Source organism: Thunnus albacares, chromosome 2 (genome assembly GCF_914725855.1).
Source record: "Thunnus albacares chromosome 2, fThuAlb1.1, whole genome shotgun sequence".
In the NCBI taxonomy this organism is placed as follows: Eukaryota; Metazoa; Chordata; class Actinopteri; order Scombriformes; family Scombridae; genus Thunnus; species Thunnus albacares.
In genome coordinates this window covers 14,294,969-14,319,672 of record NC_058107.1, presented here as the reverse complement: position 1 = coordinate 14,319,672, position 24,704 = coordinate 14,294,969, and the positions used below count along the sequence as shown (strand labels likewise).

Genomic DNA, 24,704 nt, shown 5'->3' with positions numbered 1-24,704 from the left:
CCTTGCCTGCCATAACTTCTTCTCCAGAAAGGAGAGAGCGAGCTTAGGAACACACCGAGGAAAGAATGACAGAGGCGAGATGGAAAGCAAAGATCCATTCCCAATCAAAACAAGTCCCGGACTGAAAAAGAATTTATGTTCAACTCCTACTTGTTTTCATTTTGTTTGAATTCCTCCCCTCTCTCTCTCTGATGATTAGTGGTGTTTGGTTTTGTTAACGCACACATACAGACACACACACACACACACACAATCCCTATCCTCCCCCCTTTTGCCCCTTCCTCGTCCACCTCCTTTTCCTCCTCCTCTTCTGGAATTCAATGTCCTCGGAGTCACTCCTCTCTCCTGCTGTTCTGCTCTGTGGTGAGTCTGCAGGGTAAACGCTTTCCGCCGAGGAATTCGACAGGAGCTGCAGACGAAAAGGAGCTGTCTCCGGCTTCTTTCTCTAACCAGGAGGTGCAAACGCTGCAGTCTTAGGCCTCACCTGCCCTCCCTCCTCCTCCTCTTCCTCCTCCTCCTCCCCCATCTCCTGTCTGAGCCCTGCACCTGTTCTGACTCGTCCACCAGGTGAAGGGGATCCTCTGGCCACGCTGTTTTTTCAGCTGACCGTAGCTGCAGGGCAATTAGGCACCCAGTCTTTTCATTTGAGTGGATTGCTGCTTTGCTGTGTATCTCCCTCTGTCGCTCTCTAACCCACCTCCCTTCCCTCCCCGTCTATCCCTACCCCCCTCCCACTCCATCTCTGTCTAGCCCAGGCTTCGGGTGTGTGTGGAGCTGCAGAAGTCTCCCTGCTGGAGTAAAAGTGTGGATCACATGGAAAGGACACAGGGGAAGAAAGGGTGATACATAATTCTTCTGGTGGATACACGCCACACGTCGAAACAGGATTGAGCACTGGACGGGGTGTGATAAAAACTCCAGAGGAAAAAAACAAAAAACAGAGCAAACCAAAGGATTCTGCAGTTGGAAGAGCAGAAGATATGAAAAGCCAGACTGTGGTTATGTCTGTGGGTCTGCTGGGCTTGTGCTGCCTGCTGCTGATCCCCACAGGAGGGGAGAGTGCTGGGGGGATCGTTTCTCTCCGGCAGAGTGAAGGAGAGAGACAGGCGGGGGATCTGCTACGAGATGAGTCCCTGGATGACCCAGAAAGTGAGCAGGGACTTGTAGTGGACCCACACCCACTGGGAAGCAGCAGCAAGGCCAAAAGAGACACAGAGAAGGCTGCACAGGCAGGTGAGTGGAGACATATGTCTTGTTACAATGTGTACAGAGCATAACTTTAACTTAAATATACAAATATGTCACACAGACAAGAGATCAAAGCTGCTCAGGTACAGTCAGAGTTACGTCATGACATGGGTGAGCAAACACAGACACAAACACACACCGATTTAGTCTCTGAGAAGTGTCAAGGTGCACGAGTGAGTCCAGGTGCTCACCTGTCCACTATACTGCTTCTCCACAGCAGGGAATACACAGGACAGATGGATTTGTGTAGCTCAGACCAACTAACTTGAGCATCTTGCAAACAGATTTTTAGGACACTAACCTTTTTCCACTGCCTCTGTTGGTGTAACCCTGCATGAGTAATGATGACTGTGATGTACATTCATTATGGAAGAATGGATTCTGAAAAGTGATACATATCAGGGAGAGAGAGCTCTTTTCTGGAGTGTTAACTAAGCCTCAGATGTAAGTCCAGAGTAGTTTTTAATCTTTAATGAGACCCACTGATGGGTTTATGTCTTAGTGGTAAGATGTTGCTCAGGCGATAGTGATATATTTATTGAAAATCTGGTTGGATTTTGTGTCATTAAAAGCTGAATTGTGGTTAATGTAGCACATCTAATGGAAAGAGGGAAGTGTTTTCCATGAAAGCGCCTCAGGACTTCAGACAACCTCAGAAGGAAATAGTGATGGACCTCAACCAACCACTTAAAAATACATCTGGCTGTCTGGATTTTCCCCCGGCAGAGTTGCATTTTGACACCAAAGAAAAGAAAAAATTGCGTAATTTAATTCTCAAATGCTTTGCTCAGAAGATAATTTCTGCATTAATATTTTCAGGTATTTTGGGCAGAGTGAGGAGAGCACCAGATGAAGGCAAAAAGAAGAAGAAAGACAAGAAGAAGAACAAAGAGCCTAAGGACCCCAATGCCACCAAAAAGCCCAAAACTGACAAGAAGGGAAAGAAGAAGGACAAGAAGACAACCACCACCCTTCCACCCACCACAACAGGTGAGGACAGGACGGAGCCAAGTTTGTACTTGAATGACTCGGACTTGAATGAATGTTGTTGACTTTGTGTCTGTCTGCTGCCTCTAGCGATCCCAACTGAACCACCCACAGAACCTGAACCATACACAGACTACCCCTACCCAGACGTTGGTGAGTGACACACAGTTAGGGACTGTATGAAAATGACCGGGGTGGGGAGGAGGGGGTTCAGTCTTATATTTCAGTTTTTAAGATTGCAAGACCCTCCCCAGTGTTATTAATAATTTATTTGAACTGCAACACTTAGCCACTAATATTTCAAAATATACTACTGGGTTTGTACAACTCATTCAACTTTCACAACTAAAGAAGGCAAAGCGTAAAGAATTTAAGATGGTGTAATTTAATTGTCTGTAAACTTTATGTAATAATAATTGTAAGAACAGCCAACAATATATAAATTAGAAGTGCAATTAGCCATTTCCAAAGTTATGCCAAATATAACAAAAAACCTGAACATTAATTATAATATAGGACAACTTTATATTACACATTTCACATTTTTTTTTCTTTCTTTTACATTTTTGTTATGATGTAGAAGAAAGATCTTTAATAGAGATCATGTTAACTGTGATGGAAAAAATAAATCCCTGAAACGGAGACATATCTTTGACTTATCATAATTTGATTCCCTTTTCAAAAGAATAATCTTGCAAGGGAATGCTGAAATATATTTTTTGGCTGTTAAAAACTAGCCTCCCGCTCAACAAAAAGAAAAAAGTATATAACTTTCCACCTTTTCTGCAACCCACGCCCCCTAATAATTTGTTTACAGTCCCATAGGACTTTTAGGCACTGTACAGGAGATAATTCTGCCAGTTTCCTCCTGTGCACACACCACCATTATCCCGTCTACATCTGCTATTGACATTATAATTAAATGATTGAATATGGGAGGTTTGTTTCAGGACACATACAGTATTTAGTAGTATTTAGCTGTCAGTCATACTTTCCTGTCTTTCAAGGGCAATTTTGTTTCAACATGCAAAGGAAAACAAAACCGACTTTTATTCCTGTTGGCTTCACTGTGTTTCCTTCATATTTTCCTAAGAAGTGTTATTTGTTCATAGTTCTGTGTATTTCAGCCACATCCAGTTTAAAAACCAAAGTAGTGTATCATTTAAGTATCCATTATATCCACCTGAGAACCATACAAAATATTTTATTCCATCTGTTTCTCTCTCAGACGATGATTACTGGAAGGGGGATGATGACTACTGGGACGCTGAGCCTACACCATCCAGTCCTCAGCCTGAGACTCCGATCACAGATCTCCCGTACGACTACTGGAGGCCGGAGGAGGAGGACACTGCTGCTGTAACAGATGTGTATGATGACTACTGGAAACCAGATGAGAAAGAGCCTGATGCTCCAGTGACTGATATCTACGATGACTACTGGAAGCCAGATGAGAAAGAGCCATACGCCCCCGTGACTGATAACTATGACAGCTACTGGAAAGAGGAGGACCCGACGCCCCCTACCCCTGAGGTGGATGGGAAGGCTGGGACAGATGACAAGGATTACTGGGATGCCACATGTATGTCTGAGTCTTAGTTTCATTTGACTTTGTTTTTAATTGGTTTGTGGGGTGTGAGTATGCAACATGAACAGGATGAGGTCAATAATGCCGCAAAGAAACAGTTTTTAATACTTTGTTTTTAAGTCTTGACTTGTCTTGAATTAGACTAAGTGACACTAAAACAAGGAGGATAATACTTTTTAATTGCTCATTTTATGAGTCTGTGTCGACAGAGGAACGTTTATTTACGTCTGCTGGCTGATATTAATACAATATCATCCAAATTCAGCCCTCTACACTGGAAAACTGACAAATCAATGGAATAATTAATCCCTGGTATATTTATCCTGTAGAATCTAATTTGCTGACTTCATGTTGAAAACTTTTATCTTTTCCAGCCTCGATCCACCTGAGGTCAGCGGTGACTGAACTAGTTTTTTCCACAGGATCAGATGCTGGAAACAGCGAGTCGTGTGGCGCTGTGACACTCATCTGGAATGGGCTGACATGTTCTTATTACTCTGACTTTCCAGTATACTGTAACATTTCTGCTGATTCCCTCACATTGGACCATTGTTACAGCCTTTTTTCTGTAATACTCAGTCTGGTTCTTACACTTCAATAAACTGTCTGGTTGGCCTTTTAAATTTCAAACAATGTTTTATTTTTCCACTCCTGCAGATGAGGTGCCAGATAACCTTCCATTCCCTGATGGTGAAGAAATAAAAGTAGAAACTCTACCAGGTAACTGTTGCCACTCAAAGCATGACAGAAATTCAGCTATCAATCAAAATGTCAAGTTTTCAGTTAGGCAGTTAATTTGACTTGCGATGCAGATGAAATGTCCATTCCATCTGTGCCTTTAGGCTGGGAGCAGATGAGAGATCAGGAGTAATTCAGCACATGGGAATAACATTATAGTGAGTCTGTGAGCTAACCTGCCCTACTTTTCAAACAGGAGTGGGTGGGTTTGCTTGATTCCACATAGTCAACAAAAGTTTCCATAGTTTTGTTAGGGAGCACAAAAAAGCCCTGTCATCAGATCATGACTCTGTTATGATTCTTGTAAATGTAAATTAAAGATTTAACAGCTTTAATTACATGGTGGGCGTCACAGTGGCATCCAGAGAGAGCAGTTGTTGTGGTTGAACAAATCAGGGCTGTGCTAAACTGTAAAACTTTGCAGATTAAACCATGTAATCTTATAAAATCTCACTTGTAAAGTCGTGGTGCCACTGAGTGATTGAATGAGTCGTCTGACTACATGTTTGTGTTTTTTTTTTTATGCAGAGGAGCCCACAATCTCTTCTCCCTATGAGGGGACATGGTATGATGATTACGACGAGTACGGAATGAGTATGTGCACACACACATATATATATATATATACAAGTGACATCCATACCCAAATGTTTCATACTAGATCCATTAGTTAAGCAACAGTAAGACAGCTGACAAAGCAAAGAGCAAGTAAAAGGTTTAAAGAATAACTTTCCAGATTTATGAATGACCCTCACTTTAAATGGGTGTGACCTTTTTACTGTTTATGGTTCCTAATGGCTTGCAAAAAAAACCTAGGAAAACTTAAAATGCATTGCTGCACCATGAGGCTGCTGTATTTGTAGAAATTTCTATAAAGCTATCCTTGATTTTCTTATTTTCTGCAGGGAGGAAAGAGGACGAGACGGATGAAAAATGGATGGAGAGAGAGAGGGAGAGAGCAGCAAAAGAGAGAGAGAGGGAGGAGAAAGGTAAGACAACCCAGATGTGGGCTTCTTTTTCTTTTTCTTGCGTAACACCACACTGCACAATCATGTCAGACTACAAACGATACTGTAGTTGCCAAAGCAAAGAACATGGTCTGTGACCTAAGTGCAAAAGTTCTAACAGATAACAGCATTGTGCTCTAAGGTGCGTACTCCCTTGGACTGCATTTCTATCATAAGAGACTACAGATGTGGTTTCCCTCCATGCAAATGTCAGCAGGCCTTTGATGCAAATGTGCTTGCTTCAACTTGCAATGCAAGGACAAAAGTTCATCCTTCCAAAAACAAAATGGAGATTACCCCTGTGAAAAGTTTTAAAAATCTCTCTGAGCTGGACTGAAGCAAAGAAAGGGAGGAGGAGTGAGAGGTTGGCTGAGAATGATATGACCGGAAGGATGTTGTAATATTGAAAATCTTAGGTATTCACATTATGTTCAACTCTTTTTTGTTTGCCATGTGTCTGCTGTGTGTAGCGAGGTTAGATGGTGGTCGAGGCGAGCCTGAAGCCAATGATATATAACCCTGTCAGGACTGGTGTCAGTAGGGCACTTCCCGTATGCACGGTCCACTGCTAACTGGGTTCAAGGTGAAAAGTATTTTCAACTCACTTCGAGCACAAGTTCAAAAATCACTGAGGCTCGAAGCATTCATCTGTCACACTGGGACTCAAAAACAGATGTGCATCTGCTCCTCCAGATATCAGTATTTGTGGATGGGTTCATGTTCATGTCCACTTCTGCATATGTGTATGGTAGGGTGAGGGAGCATACAACATGTTTTACATTCCTGGTGTCTGTAAGACTTCTGGCAGCAATAAACTATAGTATACCAATGTACCACATGGTCCAGTGTGTCATAATGTAAACTGTCGTAGTGATAGATGGTATTCAGCAGCAGTTGTCTTCAGCAGTAAACTCGCTGGGTCAGGATGATCTGACTTTGATCAGAGCACACTTGGAGTGGAAGTGAAATCACAACATCTGGATTTTTTTCTTCACCACACTACAGCCCTCCAGGTCCTCATTGGGATTTTTGGCATGTAAAATTTGCAAAATAATAGTGAGTTCCCAGATCATTTCTGGGCAGAGAGCGCGTGCGAGAGCAAATATTCAGCCAATGTTTTGCAATTTATTTTGCATTGAGACTGTTTTTCTGACCTCCGCCAGAGAGAGCACAGAAACTGAAGGAGGCGGAGGATCGGGCCAGGAACAGACCACGTGTCTTCAAAGAGCCAAAGAGTGAGTCAATCTCTCTCTAAATCTGGAAAATCCCACCATAAGCTTTACTGATACAATTTACATATCATGTGATTTCTTTCTGTGTGTGTGTGTGTGTGTGTGTGTGTGTGTACATGGCAGAGTGTCCTCCCTTGGGGATGGAGTCCCATAAGATCGAGCCAGACCAGCTTACTGCCTCCTCTATAGCTCAGTATAACTTTGCACCTCAGAGGGCACGCCTCAACATGCAGGTACACATCAATCAGTGCCAGATGGCCCTGGTCTGAACACGTACATACACTACAGCCATCACTTACATACTGCCAGGTCTCGAAATAAACATGAGCTTGCTTTGGCAGCCACTTCTGACATTTTCTAAGAATCGTTTTAGCAGCAAAGCAATTAAATCAGCTGATAAATCTTGTTCTGCTGCTTTTAACAATTAACTACAAGTTATGACTTAAATGCACATCAGTGCATGGTTAAGTGATATTTGCTTTGAATTTGAACACAAGTACTCGTACAGTATTCGGTCAAAACGTCACTCGGTCAAAAGACCCAGTAGCATGTGTCCTGGTCTCTGTGGTTCCCAGGCCTCTGAAGATGAGGACAACATGAGAGGTGGAGCGTGGTGCGCAAATGCAGAGGACAGAACCCACTGGTTTGAGATTGATGCGCGCAGGGCAACAGAGTTCACTGGGGTTGTCACCCAGGGACGAGACGCCTCGAACGCGTAAGACACAAACACACATTAATGTAGAGTATCTTCCTGTGTATCTTCCTAAATTCATGAGCCTGTCTTGTCTCGTTTCAGGAGCGACTACGTGACATCCTACTTCCTGGCTTTCAGCAATGACAGTAGAGAGTGGACCACCATCCATGATGGATACGCTGACTGGGTGAGTTCACTCAAAAAATGATGTTTAAAACAGAGTAATGCCACTTCCTTGGGCACCTCATATGATATCTCCTTCCTCTTTTCTCCCATCTTTCCCCTCTCCCTCCCTTTTTCATGTCTGTTCAGTTGTTCTTTGGAAACAGTGATAAGGACACTCCAGTGATGAACCAGCTGGCAACGCCTGTAGTGGCCCGCTACATCCGAATCGTCCCTCAGAGCTGGAACGGCACGCTGTGTATGAGGCTGGAGGTGCTAGGCTGCCCCCTGCCTGGTGAGCCTCACACACTTAAACATACATACACACACAAACACACACACACTAAAAAAGACCCAAAAATGTACAATACATTTTTGTTCCTTTCTCACTCTCACAGATCCAGCTGATGTTCAGTACAGGCAAAATGAAGTGACTCCAGTGGACTACTTGGAGTTCAAACATCACAGCTACTCAGAAATGGTTTCGGTGAGTATTCCTGCACTCAGCCTCCTGTACATCTGCTGGCTGATTGCATTCCAAAGGAAATCACAGTTATTTTTCCCAAAAACAAAATAATTACCCAGGAAACAATTAAATATTGAACCAGAAGCTCTGCTTTAATCCACTGTGATATGAATTCATATTAAAACCCCTGCAGACTTCATTCTTTTCTCATTGAGTTTTGATTTCAGCCACCAGAGGGCAACATGACTTTTTCTCACTAATAAAATGAAATCATGAACAGCTCCCACTATTTTCACAACTTTTCAGAGCACTATTGAGTACAATACTTTACACACTGATCATGCCATATCTTTATGTTCAGCTAATGAAGTCAGTGAATGACGAGTGTCCCAACATCACCAGCATCTACAGCCTGGGCCGCAGCTCCAAGGGACTGGACATCATGGCCATGGTCATCTCTGGTAACCCCACAGAGCACGAAATAGGTGGGAATGTGTTCACAAAATGGCTTGATGCATCTGTTAACAGTTAAAATGCTCGCATGGAAAGTCATTGTAATATGCACTATTAATACCGAAATAAAATCCTAAAAGAATGTTTTCATTTTCAGCAAATGTAAAACCAGCTGTTTTCTCACAGACTCTCCAACAAGTTGAGCTGCGGATTGGTTGAAATTAAAACCTGCAGAAGGCTGAGCCTCAGTGGCACCACTATTGTCTCCTGTAAATCCTAATAAACACCAGGTGAAGTCAGCAGATTATGATTAACAGACAAGCAACCGTACACTCTTGTGTGGCTGTCTCCGCTAGGTGAGCCGGAATTCCGCTTTACGGCAGGTCTCCATGGAAATGAGGCGGTGGGCCGGGAGATGATCCTGCTTCTCATGCAGTACCTGTGCAAAGAGTACAAAGACAGAAACCCCAGAGCCCAGCGTTTGGTGGAACAAATACGCATCCACTTGGTGCCTTCGCTCAACCCTGATGGACATGAAGAAGCATTTGAAGCGGTCAGTTAAGAAAAAAAAAATCATATGTTTCTACTTATCAGGCAAATAAAACAAAACAGAGAAACAAAAGAGGAAATTCCAATGAGTCATGGTGTATTTTGTTAGTGGTCTGGAGTGATTTGCCTCAATGTGTCCCTCTTCCAATTTCTCCCCCGCAGGGATCAGAGCTGAGTGGATGGACCACCGGCCACTTCACCGACAACGGTTTTGATATCTTCCAGAACTTCCCTGATCTGAACAGCATCCTGTGGGACGCAGAAGACAAGGGCATGGTGCCCAAACTAACCCCTAACCATCATGTACCCATACCAGAGAACTTCGAGTCCAAAAGCTCAGTAAGGAGGAGGGCGTTTGTGTCCGTCCGGTAGTTTTCCCTTAAAAAAAAACTTTCCTTCTGAGTGGTTTATTTACTTTTACAATGTTGTATACTGTGGATATGAAAGATTGTTCCCTTATAAAAGCGGTTGTGGTCTACTATGAAAACAAAATGTGGCTTTATCTTGCACTTCATCTGTGATTTTGATCCTCTTGCTTTGGCTGCAGATTGCTGTGGAAACCAGGGCCATAATCTCCTGGATGGAAAGCCATCCATTTGTGTTGGGTGCAAACTTCCAGGGCGGCGAGAGAGTTGTGGCCTACCCTTATGACAGTTTACGTCTCAACAAGCCTGCCGAGAGCCAGAGGCCCCACAGCCGCAAGAAGAGACAGTATGACTTGCTCTGTCCATCTCCCTCTGTGTCCTGTTATTGTTTCACACAGCTTATGTTTCCCAAAGTCTTCTTCCTCATTCCCCTGAAAAACTCTTCATGAACCATCGACACTCACACAAATCACTTCTCACAGGTATGAAGAAGAGGGCTTTGACGCGACAGAGTGGGGAAGGGGCTACCGTGAGGAGCCAGAGGAAGACTGGAGAGGGAGGGGATATGGAGAACCCGAGGAGGAGTGGAGGGGCCACGGCTATGACCATGGCTATGACCATGGCTACGACCGAGGCTACGACCGAGGCTATGACCGCGGCTACGACCGAAGCTATGACCGCGGCTATGACCACGGTTATGGCCATGGCAATGACCACGGTTATGGCCATGGCAACGAGCACGGTTACGGCCATGGCAACGAGCACGGTTACGAACAGGGTTACGGCCACAGAGAGGAGGAGGAGGATGACAGAGGAAGAGGTGCCGGCCACCACTATGCTGAGCCTGAGGATGAGCCACGGGCGATCGCAGATGAGTCCCTCTTCAGGTGGCTGGCTGTCTCCTATGCCTCCACACACCTGACTATGACACACAACTATCACGGCTCCTGCCACGGAGACACTGGAGCAGGCGGGCACGGCATCGTCAACCGCGCCAAGTGGAAGCCGGTCACAGGAAGTAAGTAGAGACCAGCAGGTTTGAATGGATGTTGAATGGGACTTAAAGTGTCTGCATGTATTTATAACACACCCTGGTGGACAATATGTGCAGTGCAGGCTCTGAAGTTCATGTGTGTGTGTACGTTTCCTCAGGTATGAATGATTTCAGCTACCTGCACACCAACTGTTTTGAGTTGTCCATATTCCTGGGCTGTGATAAGTTCCCTCATCAGAGTGAGCTGGCATACGAGTGGGAGAAGAACAGAGAAGCAATGCTCATCTTCATGGAGCAGGTCAGTCACACACACATAGGAGTGAAAGAGTATTAGAGCATTTTAATTTCAGCAAAGTATAAAAGTTGCTCCTTGAAGTAACAATAGTGACTTTATATTTGGCCATTATGAAAGGCCCAGAGACATCCTGACCAACTCACCAACCTGTCCCTCTCCAATTCAGTTATTCTCTTATTTGTATAAGGTTTCCCCACAGTTGGTTCTGTGAGGGCAACATCCAAATGGAATAGCCTCCCAACTGAGCAATATCAGCACAACTGTGTATTTCTGTAATTCTAAAAGTTGAGTTCAATGCTTCATCAAAAGTTTGCTCACTGTTTGTAGAATGTCCTAAAATAAAAATATCAAAATGCTAGAAACTCAATACGAGTATCAAGAGAAATGGTGATTAGTTGTGTGTCTTGTCACTAACTCAGTTGGTCATCTGGCAGTGTTTTTGTCCACAGACATAAGACATATTAAAAGTGGATTTTCTTTAAAAAAAGTCACAAAAACAAAATCTGAATCCTACATAGATGTTACTTTTAGATATTGCAGTTTTGGAAACTTGTTTTATTTTGGTTTTATTGTTTACCTTTACAGAGTGATTTCACCTATTTTCTGATCTTTATATTTGGCCTGTTTTTATAATTGTCTTATTTTACTGATTCATGTGATTTTAAATTTTAAATTGTTAATTTAAATTGAAGGATTAGCGACCACTTTGTGGAAGCTAAAGGGGATCCAAACAAAGAATAAAGATCTCTTCTCTGTCTAGGTACATCGTGGCATCAGAGGCATTGTGAAGGATCAGCAGGGGAACCCCATTGCAAACGCCACTATAGCTGTAGAGGGGGTAAACCATGACGTCACCACAGGTCAGCATACTGCTCAAAGACTTCACTCTCAGACTCACTATATGTTTTGACTCAGGAAACAAGATGTTGCGTTTCAAACAAAATGTCTGTTCCCTCTTTGTTGTAGCTTCAACAGGGGACTACTGGCGGCTGCTGAATCCAGGGGAGTACCGTGTGACGGCACGAGCTGAGGGCTTCTCCCCTGTGACCAAGCTCTGTGTGGTGGGTTACCAGTCAGGAGCGACTGCCTGCAGCTTCAACCTGGCCAAATCCAACTGGGACCGCATTAAACAGGTAAGATGACACCATCCTGGACTGACCACAGCTTACATACTGTCCCAAATGATGAGATAGTTAAGAGCCCTTCTTAATTTCTCTGCAGATCATGGCCCTCCACGGCAACAAGCCGATTCGCCTGGTCGGCCATGGCAACACCAGAGTACAATACCCCGTGGTTATTAACAGCAACAGACGTGTGGTTAATGGCAACAATGGGTATTCAGAGAATTCACGACTCAGCAGTGACCGGCAGAGGAGGCTCAGAATAGCTCGTCTCCGCCGCCTTCGGCAACAGAAATTACTGAGGTTAAGATCGACGACGACGTTACCCCCAACGACAACAACCACGATTCCCACAACACCAGAGACCACCACGTCCTGGTACGACTCATGGCCCATAGACGAGGGAGAGACCTCGACACCTGGCGAGTTCACAGACTCCACCCAGGATTATAACTATGAGTTTAAAATCGATGACTATTAAACCGAACACACACGGTCTTTTTCTGTAAACACGCATCAATCCTGTCCTACTTGTAGTTGTCATCTCATTGCCATGTTTTCCTTTGAGCAGGTTGAAAAAGAATCAAGAGGAATCTTGTCTTTGTATGACATAGAAGCAGTGGGAATGTTCAGAGTCAGCTCCTAAACTTTAACTATATTAACTGTAAAGTGTATCTATTTCTTAACACTTGAAGAAACACCTTTTCACAGGACCTTTTAATTAATGGTTTCATTTCAGTTCAACAGTTCACACTGCATTTTTCTGACTCGTTATTCAGTCTTTTTTAAAGAGATGTTTATTGTGGATAAAAAAAAAAATCATGACCTTTCTTTTTTTTTTTTTTTACTTTGCCAGAGTTGAATTATTTACAATCTTCATCCATGACAGAAATATTTTTTACAGTATGAACCGTCACGAAAGGTTTAAAGAGCATTTGTTCAAAGTTGGTAACAGAGTCAGAAGGGAAAAGGAAGTCTTCTGTAATGTTTCCTCAGACACAGCTGGGGTATGAGAGTTATTTTTCAAATAAAGGCTTGTTAATATACCACACGTGCCTTCTCTTTTTTCCCAGCACATCATTTGAGGACACTGATTTATGTTACAAGAAAACATTTCCCAATGTTGACATAACTACACTGTGGTGAGGTAAAATGAATATATGAATATATGTGCATAGTGTCCGAAAAGTGTCAGTATGTTGTGTGTGGCTATGAACCCTCAGTGGCTGATGTTCATCTCACTCTCCTCGTCTTCGTCGGCAGAGAAGGCTGAGAAGCTGACCGGTTCACAGTCAAGAGTGCGTAAATTGACCAGGCATGCTGTTAGGGTGCTGCTGAACTTTGGAACGGTAACCAAAAGCACTTCCTGGCCATCAGGACCTGGCGAGAGGAGAGGAGGAGGGAAGGTGCTTAACATACTTAAGTAAGGGGGGAAACAGTTTAAAATGAAAAAACAGCAAAGATAATGTAAATATAGACACATCACATACTGACCTTTGATGCGCTTGGACTCAAACGAAGGGGCATTGCCACTGAAGTAAACATGGGGACACTCTTCCAAGATGAATGGGTCTTTTTGGTAAAATGGGTAACAACCTGACACAAAATGCACAGAAAATAGTGTCAACAGTTTGCACTGCTCATATATTTAGGCCAGAGGGTTTGTGTATTATTCTGCATCAAAGTCTAACCGAGGGTATCAGGTGCCGTAGGAGCTAGGTGTCTGAGTCGTAGCGTCTCCTCCAGTATTTCCAGGTGACTGTTCATGCTGCTGTACTTCTCAATGTCTAAGACATTCTGGCCTGATGTGCCCAGAAACCTTAATGAAAACAAACACATGACCTTGAACGTATAAATGTTAAATGCAAGACACTGAGGGGGTGCGTGTGTGTGACATTACTCACCTGACTCCGTCGATGTTAGCCTGGTAGGGGTTGGAGGCCAGCTGTAGTGTGGGGTACACAGAGGACAAGGGGAACATACAGCGGTGGAGAGGCTGCTGTGGGAGGGTGAAATTGGTGGGGTCATACTGGCCAGGCATTACATCCACCGGGACGGAGGCCTAGAAAGCCGGAGGCAGTGACACATCTGTATTATCACTCCCTCTAGTTCATAATGATTTACCTCATAGTGTGGTGACAGACACTAAAACCCTAACACTTACTACTGAATTAAGTTTTGATGCTGATGATCTAAGAACTTTCTAAATATACAATTCAATTAATTTTAGAGCTGAAACTTAACATTATTTTCATTTTTTCCATGAAAAATGGCCTTCACAATTTCCCAGAGCTTAAGCCCGCCTCCAAATTTCTTTTTCATTCTTTTTCATCAATTTTTGATAAATGACAAATGATTCAAAGAGTCAATTCATTTTCTGTTGATGCAGTAGATACATACTGCAATATGGATGAATACATACAACAGACAACCAGAGGTATTGAAGACAAATCTCTGACGATAGACAAATTCATTATGTTTCGCAGCATATATAATCATACTGCACTATAACAGTAAATAAAAAGAAGGTGCATATTCATACATAGACGGGGATGCAGACTCACCACCAACTGAAGCAGCAGCTCATCCAGCAAACGAATAGCTTCCACACTGCCAGCCTGAGTCTTCTTGGTGAGGTACTTGGGCTTGACAAAAGAAAAGAAAGGTATTTTAAAAGTTTTTTAGTGAATCACTTCATAAAAACAAAACTAATAAACGTTATATGTAAATGAATGTGTGTTAAGGTTAAACCGGTTAATGTTACCTTTGTTGATGCATCCTTGTCCTGGGTGCTTTGGCTTAGGAGGTTTCCAGCCATTAGGACCCTTGATATCGTTGCTGCCCCATTCTGCTCCCCCTGGTCACCCAGCTGACCGGTTACCATGTCAACGAGCAACTGTAGTCCCAGCATGCTGTCGGCATGACTACTGCCAAGACCAAGTCCCGAGGCCAGGAGCACAAACCTGCACAAAGAAAGATGTGACCATTAGAATTTATTAGCACAAAATGCTAAGATTTGAGCTGTGTGTATGTGTGTTCACCTGTCAGAGCTGAGTGCAGGTTTTGCTGTCTGCAAAGGGAGATCAGCTGTGCAAAAGTCCTCGACTGTGAACTTTCCGTCATTCGTCTCAGCTCCGTATATTGCAATAACACTACCTGAGGGAAAAAGAAAGAAATGCCATGACATACAAGAGACAATGTTCACAGCTGCACTCGAGCGAAGCACTATTGCGGTCCTTTGATATTGTGATAGTAACATCCATCAAAGTGTCATGAAAAATCCTGACCTGTAACACACTTGTCTTTGTCAATTTTGCCCTCCAGTTTGATCCTCTGGAGCTCATCCTCCAGAATCAGCTCATCTGTTTCACTGATGAATTTGGCTCGTGCAGGCTGAGGCAGCAAGTTGTGCTGAAGGAGAGACGAAAAAAAGAGTCATGACACGTGTCACTTCCCAGCAGCTGATTTAATTTCATTTAGTCTAGTCTGTGAAGGGGGGTCAAGCTGGCCAACCTCCTCACTGATCTCTTTCAGGATGGATGGCTGCAACTCCATGCGCTTGAACAAGGTTCCCACAATACAACACTGCTCCCCTGTCTGAAGATCACACAGCTTCCTGACAAGCACATCTGATCCTGCAAGAGACACAGAAAAGACACACTAATAAGTAAAGAATGGAAAAAAATACTTGACTCATCTCCCACACGATTGATGTGGGGAAAATGTCTAAAGCTCACCCCACTTCTGCTGAGCTCTCTCTGTGAGCAGGGGTCTCATCTGCATGAGTCGTGCCGCGTAAATATGAGCATACTGGCGATTGAAACTCCGGTCCCCGACTTTGTAGCGCTCGGAGCAGGGGCTGTAGGCCGGGGACACCCTCTCAAACACCGGCCCCTGGTCCTCTCCGGCCGGGCAGCAGAGCAGAGAGGAGCCGTCTTTCTGGGCGCTCAGGTCGGAGAACATGACTGACCTGAAGAAGGAGAGGTTCGTAGATATTTACACACTCTGTCACACTCAAACTTATAAAACAGCTGGTTATTAGCAAGCTCAGGGGCTTTAAGCTGTCTGGGTGCTTCCAAAACATGCCGACTTTTTTGAGGATGTAACTAAAGGAAGAAGATATAACAGTCTCACCTTGGCAGACGAGAGGTCAAGCTTCAGCTAGTATCCGTCTTAAGTCAAGTATTAAGTTAGGTTTTCGGATAACACGAATGTGATTACTCCTCAGCAACGAAAAGAGACAGTTCCCGCGAAATCGCCCGATCTTCTTCTTCTTCTTTTTCCGCAACGTCTTCTTCTTCTTCTTCTTTGGTTTTACTGGCGGACTACAAACCAACGTTAAAGGTATATGCCGCCACCATGGATGTATTATAAGAGGTCTTATAATAATGCCGCCACCTACACGTGACTTTAAACAACAAAAACTAATAAACAAACAAACGAAAAAAAACTTAGCCTATGTTATATTGTGGATATTAAACCTGTTTAATCACCCGCTCAACAGCACCATTTTTTTTCAAGGCTAATGTGTATTCTCGCGAGGAACTGCGCAGAGCAAGAAACCATAGCTGTAGTTCTCTTTATACATCCATGCAAGAAGCAGACACTACAAAGGCTTAATTTACCACTAACTTCAAGATGCATGGGGAACATAATATAATTAAAGATTTTTTTAAAAAACTTCATCGAGTACATTTATTTATTGGTTGAAGGAGAGAGATCTCCGAGTAGAGGAGGCGATTTAAATACCCTCTTACTCCAAAGAGAAAATATTTATATTTTCACTTTCCAGACTCTCACACCTAGAGGTCTGAATCAAGAGTATGAGACCAAACATTTTCTCTAAAGAAAAAAAAAATGGTGGTAGTATCATGATGGCTTTCCCTCTCTATATACGTATATTTATATATATATATATATTTCTAGACCCTGACATACATATTTGAAAAAATGAAAAAATGTTAAATTTTGTAAATTCAAGGGGTGTCATTTCCTTGTTGTTGTTTGATCATAGTTAACTTTTTATAGAAGGGTGTTAAGACCCAATTTCTGTACAAGAATTTAAGGTTTATTTCTCTTCTAACTTACTACAATATATTTTTGAACATAGACGATGTATATTCTGATATATGGGATGATGAATCTGATATAAGGTTTATATATAAGACGTATGTTCGATTTTTGTGATTTTTTGGTGTATTGTTTTTTGAAATATGACTTTTGTATTACTGCTTTTTTCTATGTGCATGATGTATAAATATGGTGTGTTTTCCATAATTAAAATGTTCTGACCTTACGAAGATCGAAGTAGGATTGAAACGCTGTCATCATTAAACTTTTGTGGCTTGGAGTAATTGTACAGGCATTACGTTTTTTTCATTGATGCATTTATTTATCATCATCATCATTATTTATTTTATTCTATTTTGTTTTATTAACATTTTACTGTTTTATTATAATCTATTTCTTTTGTATTTTATACTTTTAAAATTATTTTAATTGCTTGTATTATCTTTTATTATTTATCTTTTATTATCTTAACTACCCATCTTTTACTGTTGTCTTATTCAATTTAACCTTTTTGCTTTTTAAATATTTTGGTGTGCATTAGTCTCTCTACCCATTTTTAACATTTTTAACAACATCTAAGATATTCCCTCATTTGTTGTTTTGATGATGGCAGTGAAGAGCGCTGTCTAACACGTCGGTCCAAAATCTCCCATAGGTTTTCAACTGGGCTGAGATCTGGTGACTGTGAAGACCATAGCATATGATTCACACCATTTTTATACTCATCAAACCATTCAGTGATCCCTCATGCCCTGTGAATTGGGGCATTGTTATCCTGGAAGAGACCACTCCCATCAGGATAGAAATGTTTCATCATAGGATAAAGCTGATGACCTAGAACAACTTTGTATTGATTTGCAGAAACCCTTCCCTTTAAGGGGACAAGAGGACCCAAACCATGCCAGCAAAATGCCCCCCAAAGCATAACAGAGCCACCAGATCCCCTTACTGTAGGGGTCAAGCATTCATTCATTCGTTTTTCCTTTAATTTGCCACCCGTCTGTACGTAGTGTATAATTATTATTATATGGTGTGCAATGTGCAATAGAAACATTGTTATTATTATACATTATGCAGAAAGCCAGATTTCTTCAGTTTCTTCCAAACAAAAACTTGTTTTATGCTGAACTTCAGACAGTCTATGATTCTGTCTGTAGAGTCTCTAAAGACAAAAAAACTTTAAAAAGCTTTGCAATATTGCTTATTCATTTTAAAAAAAAATTATATTCATTTATTTTTCTCTCTTAATTTCTGTTTTATGTTTTTATATTATACAATTTTATGTCTGCTTGTGTTTTTATGAGTAGTTTATTTTATCTTATTTGTTCTCTAATACTACTTGTATTGTAATATTAGTGTTGTTAATAAAGTTTTTAAAAAACGTTGTACAATTTTATGTCTGTGTTTTTGTGATGAGTTCATTTTATTTTATTTTTCTCTAATACTATGTCCTGCGAGTTTATTAAAGTTTATAAGAAATGATTAATTAAAATAAAAAGTTTTTCCCGTCGCACAACTTTTACGTCACTGATTTTTATACATCAGTCGCATAAAGTGAGGTCATAATAGCGCCGCGGTAGCCTCGCCATTTTCGCAGCCCTTTGTGCGCGACCATCCGCCGTTTGCTCCGTTTTATCGGGCGATTTGTCGACTCGGGTTTTTAATCCTGTTGCAGAAAGATGCAAGGAAACAGAGGCCCCCAGCAGAACCACGGCCCTAACCGGCAGCCCGGACCCGGAGAGCAGAGGAAGCCCGGAGGGACAAACACGAACGGGCAGCAGCCGGAGCACAGCGAGCACAGCAGCCTGAATGAGGCCTTAACTCTGGACCTGCAGAGCTTCAGGAAACCCGGGGAGAAGACCTTCACCCAGCGCAGCAGGCTGTTTGTAGGAAACCTCCCCACGGGGGTCACCGAGGAGGACCTCGAGAAGCTGTTCGCAAAGTATGGCCAGGCCAACGAGATCTTTGTCAACAAGGAGAGAGGCTTTGGCTTCATTCGACTGGAAACCAGGATCATCGCTGAGATCGCCAGAGCCGAGCTGGATGATACTCCGTTCAGAGGTAGACCCATACGGGTGAGGTTTGCGACACACGGGGCCGCTTTAACTGTGAAGAATCTGCCAGAGTTTGTGTCCAACGAGCTGCTGGAAGAGGCCTTTGCTGTCTTTGGTCAGATAGAGAGAGCTGTGATCATAGTGGATGACCGAGGGAGGCCCACAGGGAAGGGAATAGTGGAGTACACTTCAAAGCCAGCTGCAAGAAAGGCTTTGGATAAGTGTAGTGATGGTGCCTACCTGCTCACAGCTTTCCCTCGGCCTATCACGGTGGAGCCTATGGAGCAGTTTGATGAAGAGGAGGGACTGTCAGAAAAGCTCATAAACAAAAACCAGCAGTACCACAAAGAGCGCGAGCAGCCGCCACGGTTTGCTCAGCCAGGTACCTTCGAGTACGAGTATGCCATGCGCTGGAAGGCGCTGATGGAGATGGAGAAGCAGCAGTATGAGATGGTGGACCGCAACATGAAGGAAGCACAGGAGAAGCTGGAGGCTGAGATGGAGGCGGCCAGACACGAGCACCAAGTGATGCTGATGAGACAGGACCTGCTGAGGCGTCAGGAGGAGCTGCGGAGGATGGAGGAGCTCCACAGTCAAGAGGTGCAGAAGAGGAAACAGGCAGAGCTCCGGCAGGAGGAGGAACGCCGGAGGAGAGAGGAGGAGATGAGGATGCGCAATGAAGAGATGATGAAGAGGCAGCAGGAGGGCTTCAGGGGCAACTTCCCTGAAAACAGAGAGCAAGATATGAGGATGCATATGGGCGGCCATGGGATGCCCATGAACAGAAACTCACTCGGTGGGAATTCTGGTCCCGCGGGCACTCCCGGGATGCCTCCTGAGAATGCTCCTCTGATGCCGGGGCCCGGAAACGCCAACATGCCCGGAGGAGGCCAGGGTGGCTTCCCCAGAGGCCTGCCCGGGCCTGGGGACTATGGACCTAACAAACAACGCAGATTTTGAATAACATGTCCTTTTTTTCCCGTTTCATACTCACTGTATTTTTAAAGTTCATGTGAGAGTTACTTTTGAACTCTTTACTTTACTTTTGAAAATGTTGCATGTTTTTTTTTTTTTACTAGTGCTTTTGAATTATGTTTTAGTACTAAAATGTCTTCAAACTCTCCAAATAAGCCATGTGTTTTACTTTCATTTCTCACCTTAATGTACTTTTCATATGGATAGAAGATGTTTTTGTCCTGAATTTATTGACTTTATTGGAATAAATTCACAATTCCCTAAGAAGTTTGTTTTATTCAGAGTAGCCCAACACTCAAGATTTCTAAATGTCTTTCAAAACCATATGAAGCCAGATGTGTCACCACCTCAGCAGGTTTTATTCACAAAACTGACAGAATCAAGACACTTTGCAATGATTGATAGATAGATAGATGTACTTGTATTACAGCAGCAGGTTATCCAGGCATTGCAAGGGAACAGTAAATGTCAGTGTAAATATACATATCAACACTAGAGGAGGGAAATATATATCTATAGAAGAATAAAAACAACAAATAGCTCAATATAAGAAAAAACCTTAGCATAGACTATAAATATAACAAAATATAAACACAAGATAACATACTATATACATTAGACAAGTGAGGTGGAGTATAAAGATGCACAAATTCACCATGAGCAAAGTTACTGAAGGAGCAAAACAGGAGTTTGGTTGAGACAAAAACTATAAAGCTGAGAGTTCTCTGTTAGACAGATGTAAGGTGTTGTAGAGTTGTTGCTTTGGGCATGAAAGATTTCCTGTATCAGTCTTTGTGACAGTGAAGCTGAACCAGTCTGTTAGAGAAAGTACTCCACTGTCTGTCCAGTAGGTGGTGGAGAGGACGGTCAGGATTATCCATAATGGATAACAGTTTGTTTTATGGTAATCTATAAAGGGTGTGTCTCACTGGTTCTTGGTTCAGCGCTGAATCGCTGCTGTCAATTGGATTTTGTGCACTAATAGAGTATTGATTTAATTAACACTGAGGCGCTTATGAATCAATGACTTGAAACAAAATTCCAGGGCAGCATATGTAACATCATCAACATAATGTCCTGCGTTTAAGGCAGAAGATGTTTCAAAAACCAAAAAAAGTTGTAAGAAAAAGCTGTGCAAATTAACAGTGTGCATGGTGTCGTTTCACTGAGGTGTCAGTGTGTAAAACAGCTGCTGAAAAAGTTAACAAGCAATGACAATAATATTGGTTATGTTGGGGATATTATTGCCAATACCTGCTTACGGGTTTATTTAAATTAAATTTAGAATTAATGGTATAATCTGCAGCTGTGTTCACCCTGCTGTGCCACACGTGTCATAGAACATAATAGGTCTTCATATGTTATTTGGACATGTCAACAGGAAGAGCACAAGGTTTATTAACATTAATAATGGGTGCTGTCCACTTAGGTGTGCCACAGTTATGGTTTACACAGTTGTTATTGCATTCATCCGACATCTGACTCACTGGGGAATCTATTTCCTACTGGACTAGACAGAAGTTTAGTGTCTCGCCTAAGAGAGTTTCAGTGAATGAGGAATAAAGCACAGCAAACACTCAGGCCCACACAGCCTAAAGTGACACAGAGGGTAATGACACCTGCATACCTGCAGAGTGACAACAACCATACCATGTATGAACAGAGTGTCCTAAAATGTTACAACTCACTGTAACTGTCACTGACTAACAAACCACAAGGAGATGGCAGTCTATTTTAAATCAGCAGTAGCATTTTTTTTAAAAAATCCTGCCTTGTGTACAGGATAGATTAAATTTACCACAACAGAAAAATAAAGGTGGTTTAGAGTAGCTTAATCATTTGGAGGAAAGGTAGTTTCATTAGTCAAAGTTCACTGAAGTGAAAGTATTCAAAGTTTGTATTTAAATGCTGTTTTAGCTCCTGGTGCTGATTCCAGGACAGATCTGTGCCGTGTCAGCAGGCTGTATACACACCACTCTCCTGTGTTTGAGTTTCATGAAGAAGTCATCCATCTAGTGATCTGTCAAGATTGAAACCCAAATAGAGACACCGTGCATAGAAAGTCTGACTTGCATAATAGCTCAAGGCCCATGCATGAGCCAGACTAGTGCTGTGTTTATTCTGGAAAGAGCTGAGTTGTATCATCATAGTTTGCGTTGTTGCAGAGGAGGAAAAAAACAGCTGCATATTGATGTTTTGGTGTAACTTGTGGTTGGACACCTGCTGAGTAGAAACCAAACTTCTATGCAGAAAGGTTAAAGAATAAAGTCAGAAAAGTAACAATGGGAAAATGTGAGAATCAAATCAATGATATTATTGTCGAGTCTCCTCTAAAACATCCTAAATATCTCGTAATTGCAGATATTTGAGGATCCTCCAACTGCATCTCCATCACGCAAAAGTTTTACGTCCTCCTCAGCTGATAGCCAAGACCTTTCTGAGGAAACTGCCCTTCACCCTTATCCAAGTCTAAAATGTCAAGATAACCTTCTTGTTCCACCAGCATGCACAACGAGACCTCCATAAATGATGAATGATAAGAACTCAGTCATAAAGAGGGGAAAGTGTGTGTTATCTGGATGTGAAATCAGCAACGACTTTGAGCAAAATTGTGTAGATAGGTACTTTTTAAACACCCTGTACTTTGGAGGATAGATGGTGAGAGGTTTTCTGCATCTCTCCCTGTGTAAGATGTTTCTTTTTGTATCAATCATTAATCTGAGGCTTTTGAGCCCCCACTATAGAAAAGCGTAGATTAGCATGTTGTCATGATTTCATATTACAGTAGATAATGCATGCATAGCATTCAGAATTATATAAACTGTGACTTACAGTGTATTTGTTAAGATAATGCTTAATTGTGAATGTATTGAGGCTCATATTGTATATATATATATATATATATATATATATATATATATATATGTATATATATATATATATATATATATATATATACATACACACACACACACACACATATATACATATATAAAAATTCTAATTAGCAGCATTTGTGAAAATGGAACACCTGTATATGACGATTCAATCAGATACTGCACTAAAAACAAAGCAACAAAAATACTATTATCTTAAATCACGACTTCTCTGATAGTCTCAACAAAAAAGTTACATTTTAACAGTAAATATGACAAAGCATAAATTCTCCCTTTGTGACAAGGTGGTAGTATTTATTGTAAGACAGATTCAGATCAAATAAAATCTGATTTTATGAGCAAGTCTACATATTTTAGTGTTTGTTTGTGTGCGGTCTTAGAGGAAAACCCGGGTCAGTTTCAGAATTCCTTGAAATGACGGTGCTATCTTTTTCTTTTTTTTTTTTTTTTTTTTTTTTTTTTTAAAAAAAAGCATATTACCAACATATTTTGTATACTGTATGCTGAAATTGCTTACAAATATTATGTATTTAATATCATATTTTGTCCATGGAATTATAGTGTTGTTGTGACTACTTGTTACGGTGGACTACATTACTAGTTGATACAAGTTGTCAAAATTGTTATTGTTGTAAATTGTTACATTATTATATAATTACTATATTATTATACTAGTACTGTTAGTATAATAGTACTGTACATTACAGTGCAAATTGTAGCAGCAACCAAATGTCACCTGGCCTGCACCTGTAAAGATTTCTCAGGATGTTGTCATTTCTTTCAGAAATGCAGATGTCCAAAGAATTTTGGCCAATATTTGTAAAAACTTTATGAATGAGCCCCTTGTGTATGTGACGATAGACACTCATAAAGAATATGTGACAGCCCAGTACACTCTGCACGGCTCATGGTTATACAAAGATGATACAATGGAGCAGGAATATAATAATTAAACGATAAATCAGGGTAGAAATTGATTTAAACACAGAAGAGCGGGGTACACCACAGTAGAAGAAATATTACTTTGAAGAGATTGTCTCAGTGCTGCGCAGCCACTTTTGGGATACTTAAGCTGATAAGGAGCAGATAAATCGATACTCATGCTAATAAATCACATGATTTTACCTTTTATTCAACAGTCTTCGCTGCAGTATGCAACAGTTTCTGTCGTGCTGGCTAAGTTACAAATTTCTTCGTGCTGCCATTACTTATCAGCACATGACAGAACAAAGAACATCACCATATCTACCCCATTTCTTCTTGTCCTTTTTACCATCTCTGTTTATCACAAATTTAAATGCTTACGCACCTTCGCCCTGATAGCTCTGATGCCCTGTGGCATGACTGTTCAACCTTGGTTTTCAGTTTTATCTCGCCTACAACCTTGACATGTGATAACGACATTAATTGCAAAGTTAATCTTAGACTGTGGGATGTGATACAGGAAATGATTAGTCATATTGTCAAGGCACGACGGCCTGCTACCATCTTCAGACTGTCACTTTTATAAAGAAAATGTCAGAAAAAAATGTAACAGGGACAGATCAGCAGATAGATTTCTTTCTCTGAACCTTATAGACTAGATAGCCGTCACACATCAGTGTCATATAAATGATGGTCTAAAGGTCATGTTCGGACCTGCTCCAGCCTAATATACTTTGTATGTGAGTGGCATATGCCTAATAACCTCTACCTTTACAACAATACAAAAAAATCCTATGTGCTGATGGTTGTGAAGAGATTGACCTGGTTCAGATAAACCTATATCTATACATTTATCTGTCCTCAATAGTCAAAAAGTCCAAATGT

The 24,704-nt window shown here is 41.8% G+C and overlaps 3 protein-coding genes across 4 annotated transcripts; 2 read left to right on the top strand and 1 right to left on the bottom strand.

Moving 5' to 3' along the window:
- The first annotated feature begins 254 nt into the window (after nt 1-254).
- On the top strand, nt 255-12,946 carry aebp1b (AE binding protein 1b). 2 transcript variants are annotated; one of them, XM_044367196.1, is made up of 23 exons: nt 255-567; nt 756-1,233; nt 2,068-2,238; nt 2,326-2,388; nt 3,464-3,817; nt 4,481-4,543; nt 5,090-5,155; nt 5,467-5,550; nt 6,732-6,803; nt 6,924-7,033; nt 7,376-7,515; nt 7,597-7,681; nt 7,807-7,951; nt 8,055-8,143; nt 8,484-8,607; nt 8,932-9,128; nt 9,287-9,463; nt 9,672-9,835; nt 9,972-10,507; nt 10,642-10,781; nt 11,539-11,638; nt 11,745-11,911; nt 12,000-12,946. In XM_044367196.1, the coding sequence occupies exons 2-23, from the start codon at nt 981-983 to the stop codon at nt 12,378-12,380; spliced, it is 3,681 nt and encodes a 1,226-aa protein (XP_044223131.1). In that variant the 5' UTR covers nt 255-567; nt 756-980; the 3' UTR covers nt 12,381-12,946. The 2 variants fall into 2 exon arrangements, with proteins under 2 accessions (XP_044223131.1, XP_044223120.1); XM_044367185.1 differs by having other exon boundaries at nt 751-1,233.
- Nucleotides 12,674-16,387, bottom strand: pold2 (polymerase (DNA directed), delta 2, regulatory subunit). The gene is made up of 11 exons (XM_044367219.1): nt 16,034-16,387; nt 15,637-15,869; nt 15,413-15,534; nt 15,187-15,310; nt 14,941-15,055; nt 14,664-14,862; nt 14,464-14,544; nt 13,804-13,961; nt 13,591-13,718; nt 13,394-13,495; nt 12,674-13,279 (listed from the first exon to the last, which is right to left on the bottom strand). Exons 2-11 carry the CDS (start codon nt 15,860-15,862, stop codon nt 13,119-13,121), a joined length of 1,416 nt encoding a protein of 471 aa, XP_044223154.1. The 5' UTR covers nt 15,863-15,869; nt 16,034-16,387; the 3' UTR covers nt 12,674-13,118.
- A 2,129-nt stretch (nt 16,388-18,516) lies between these two features.
- On the top strand, nt 18,517-20,278 carry nono (non-POU domain containing, octamer-binding). The gene has a single exon (XM_044367232.1). The coding sequence runs from the start codon at nt 18,649-18,651 to the stop codon at nt 19,981-19,983; it is 1,335 nt and encodes a 444-aa protein (XP_044223167.1). The 5' UTR covers nt 18,517-18,648; the 3' UTR covers nt 19,984-20,278.
- The last annotated feature ends 4,426 nt before the right edge of the window (nt 20,279-24,704 follow it).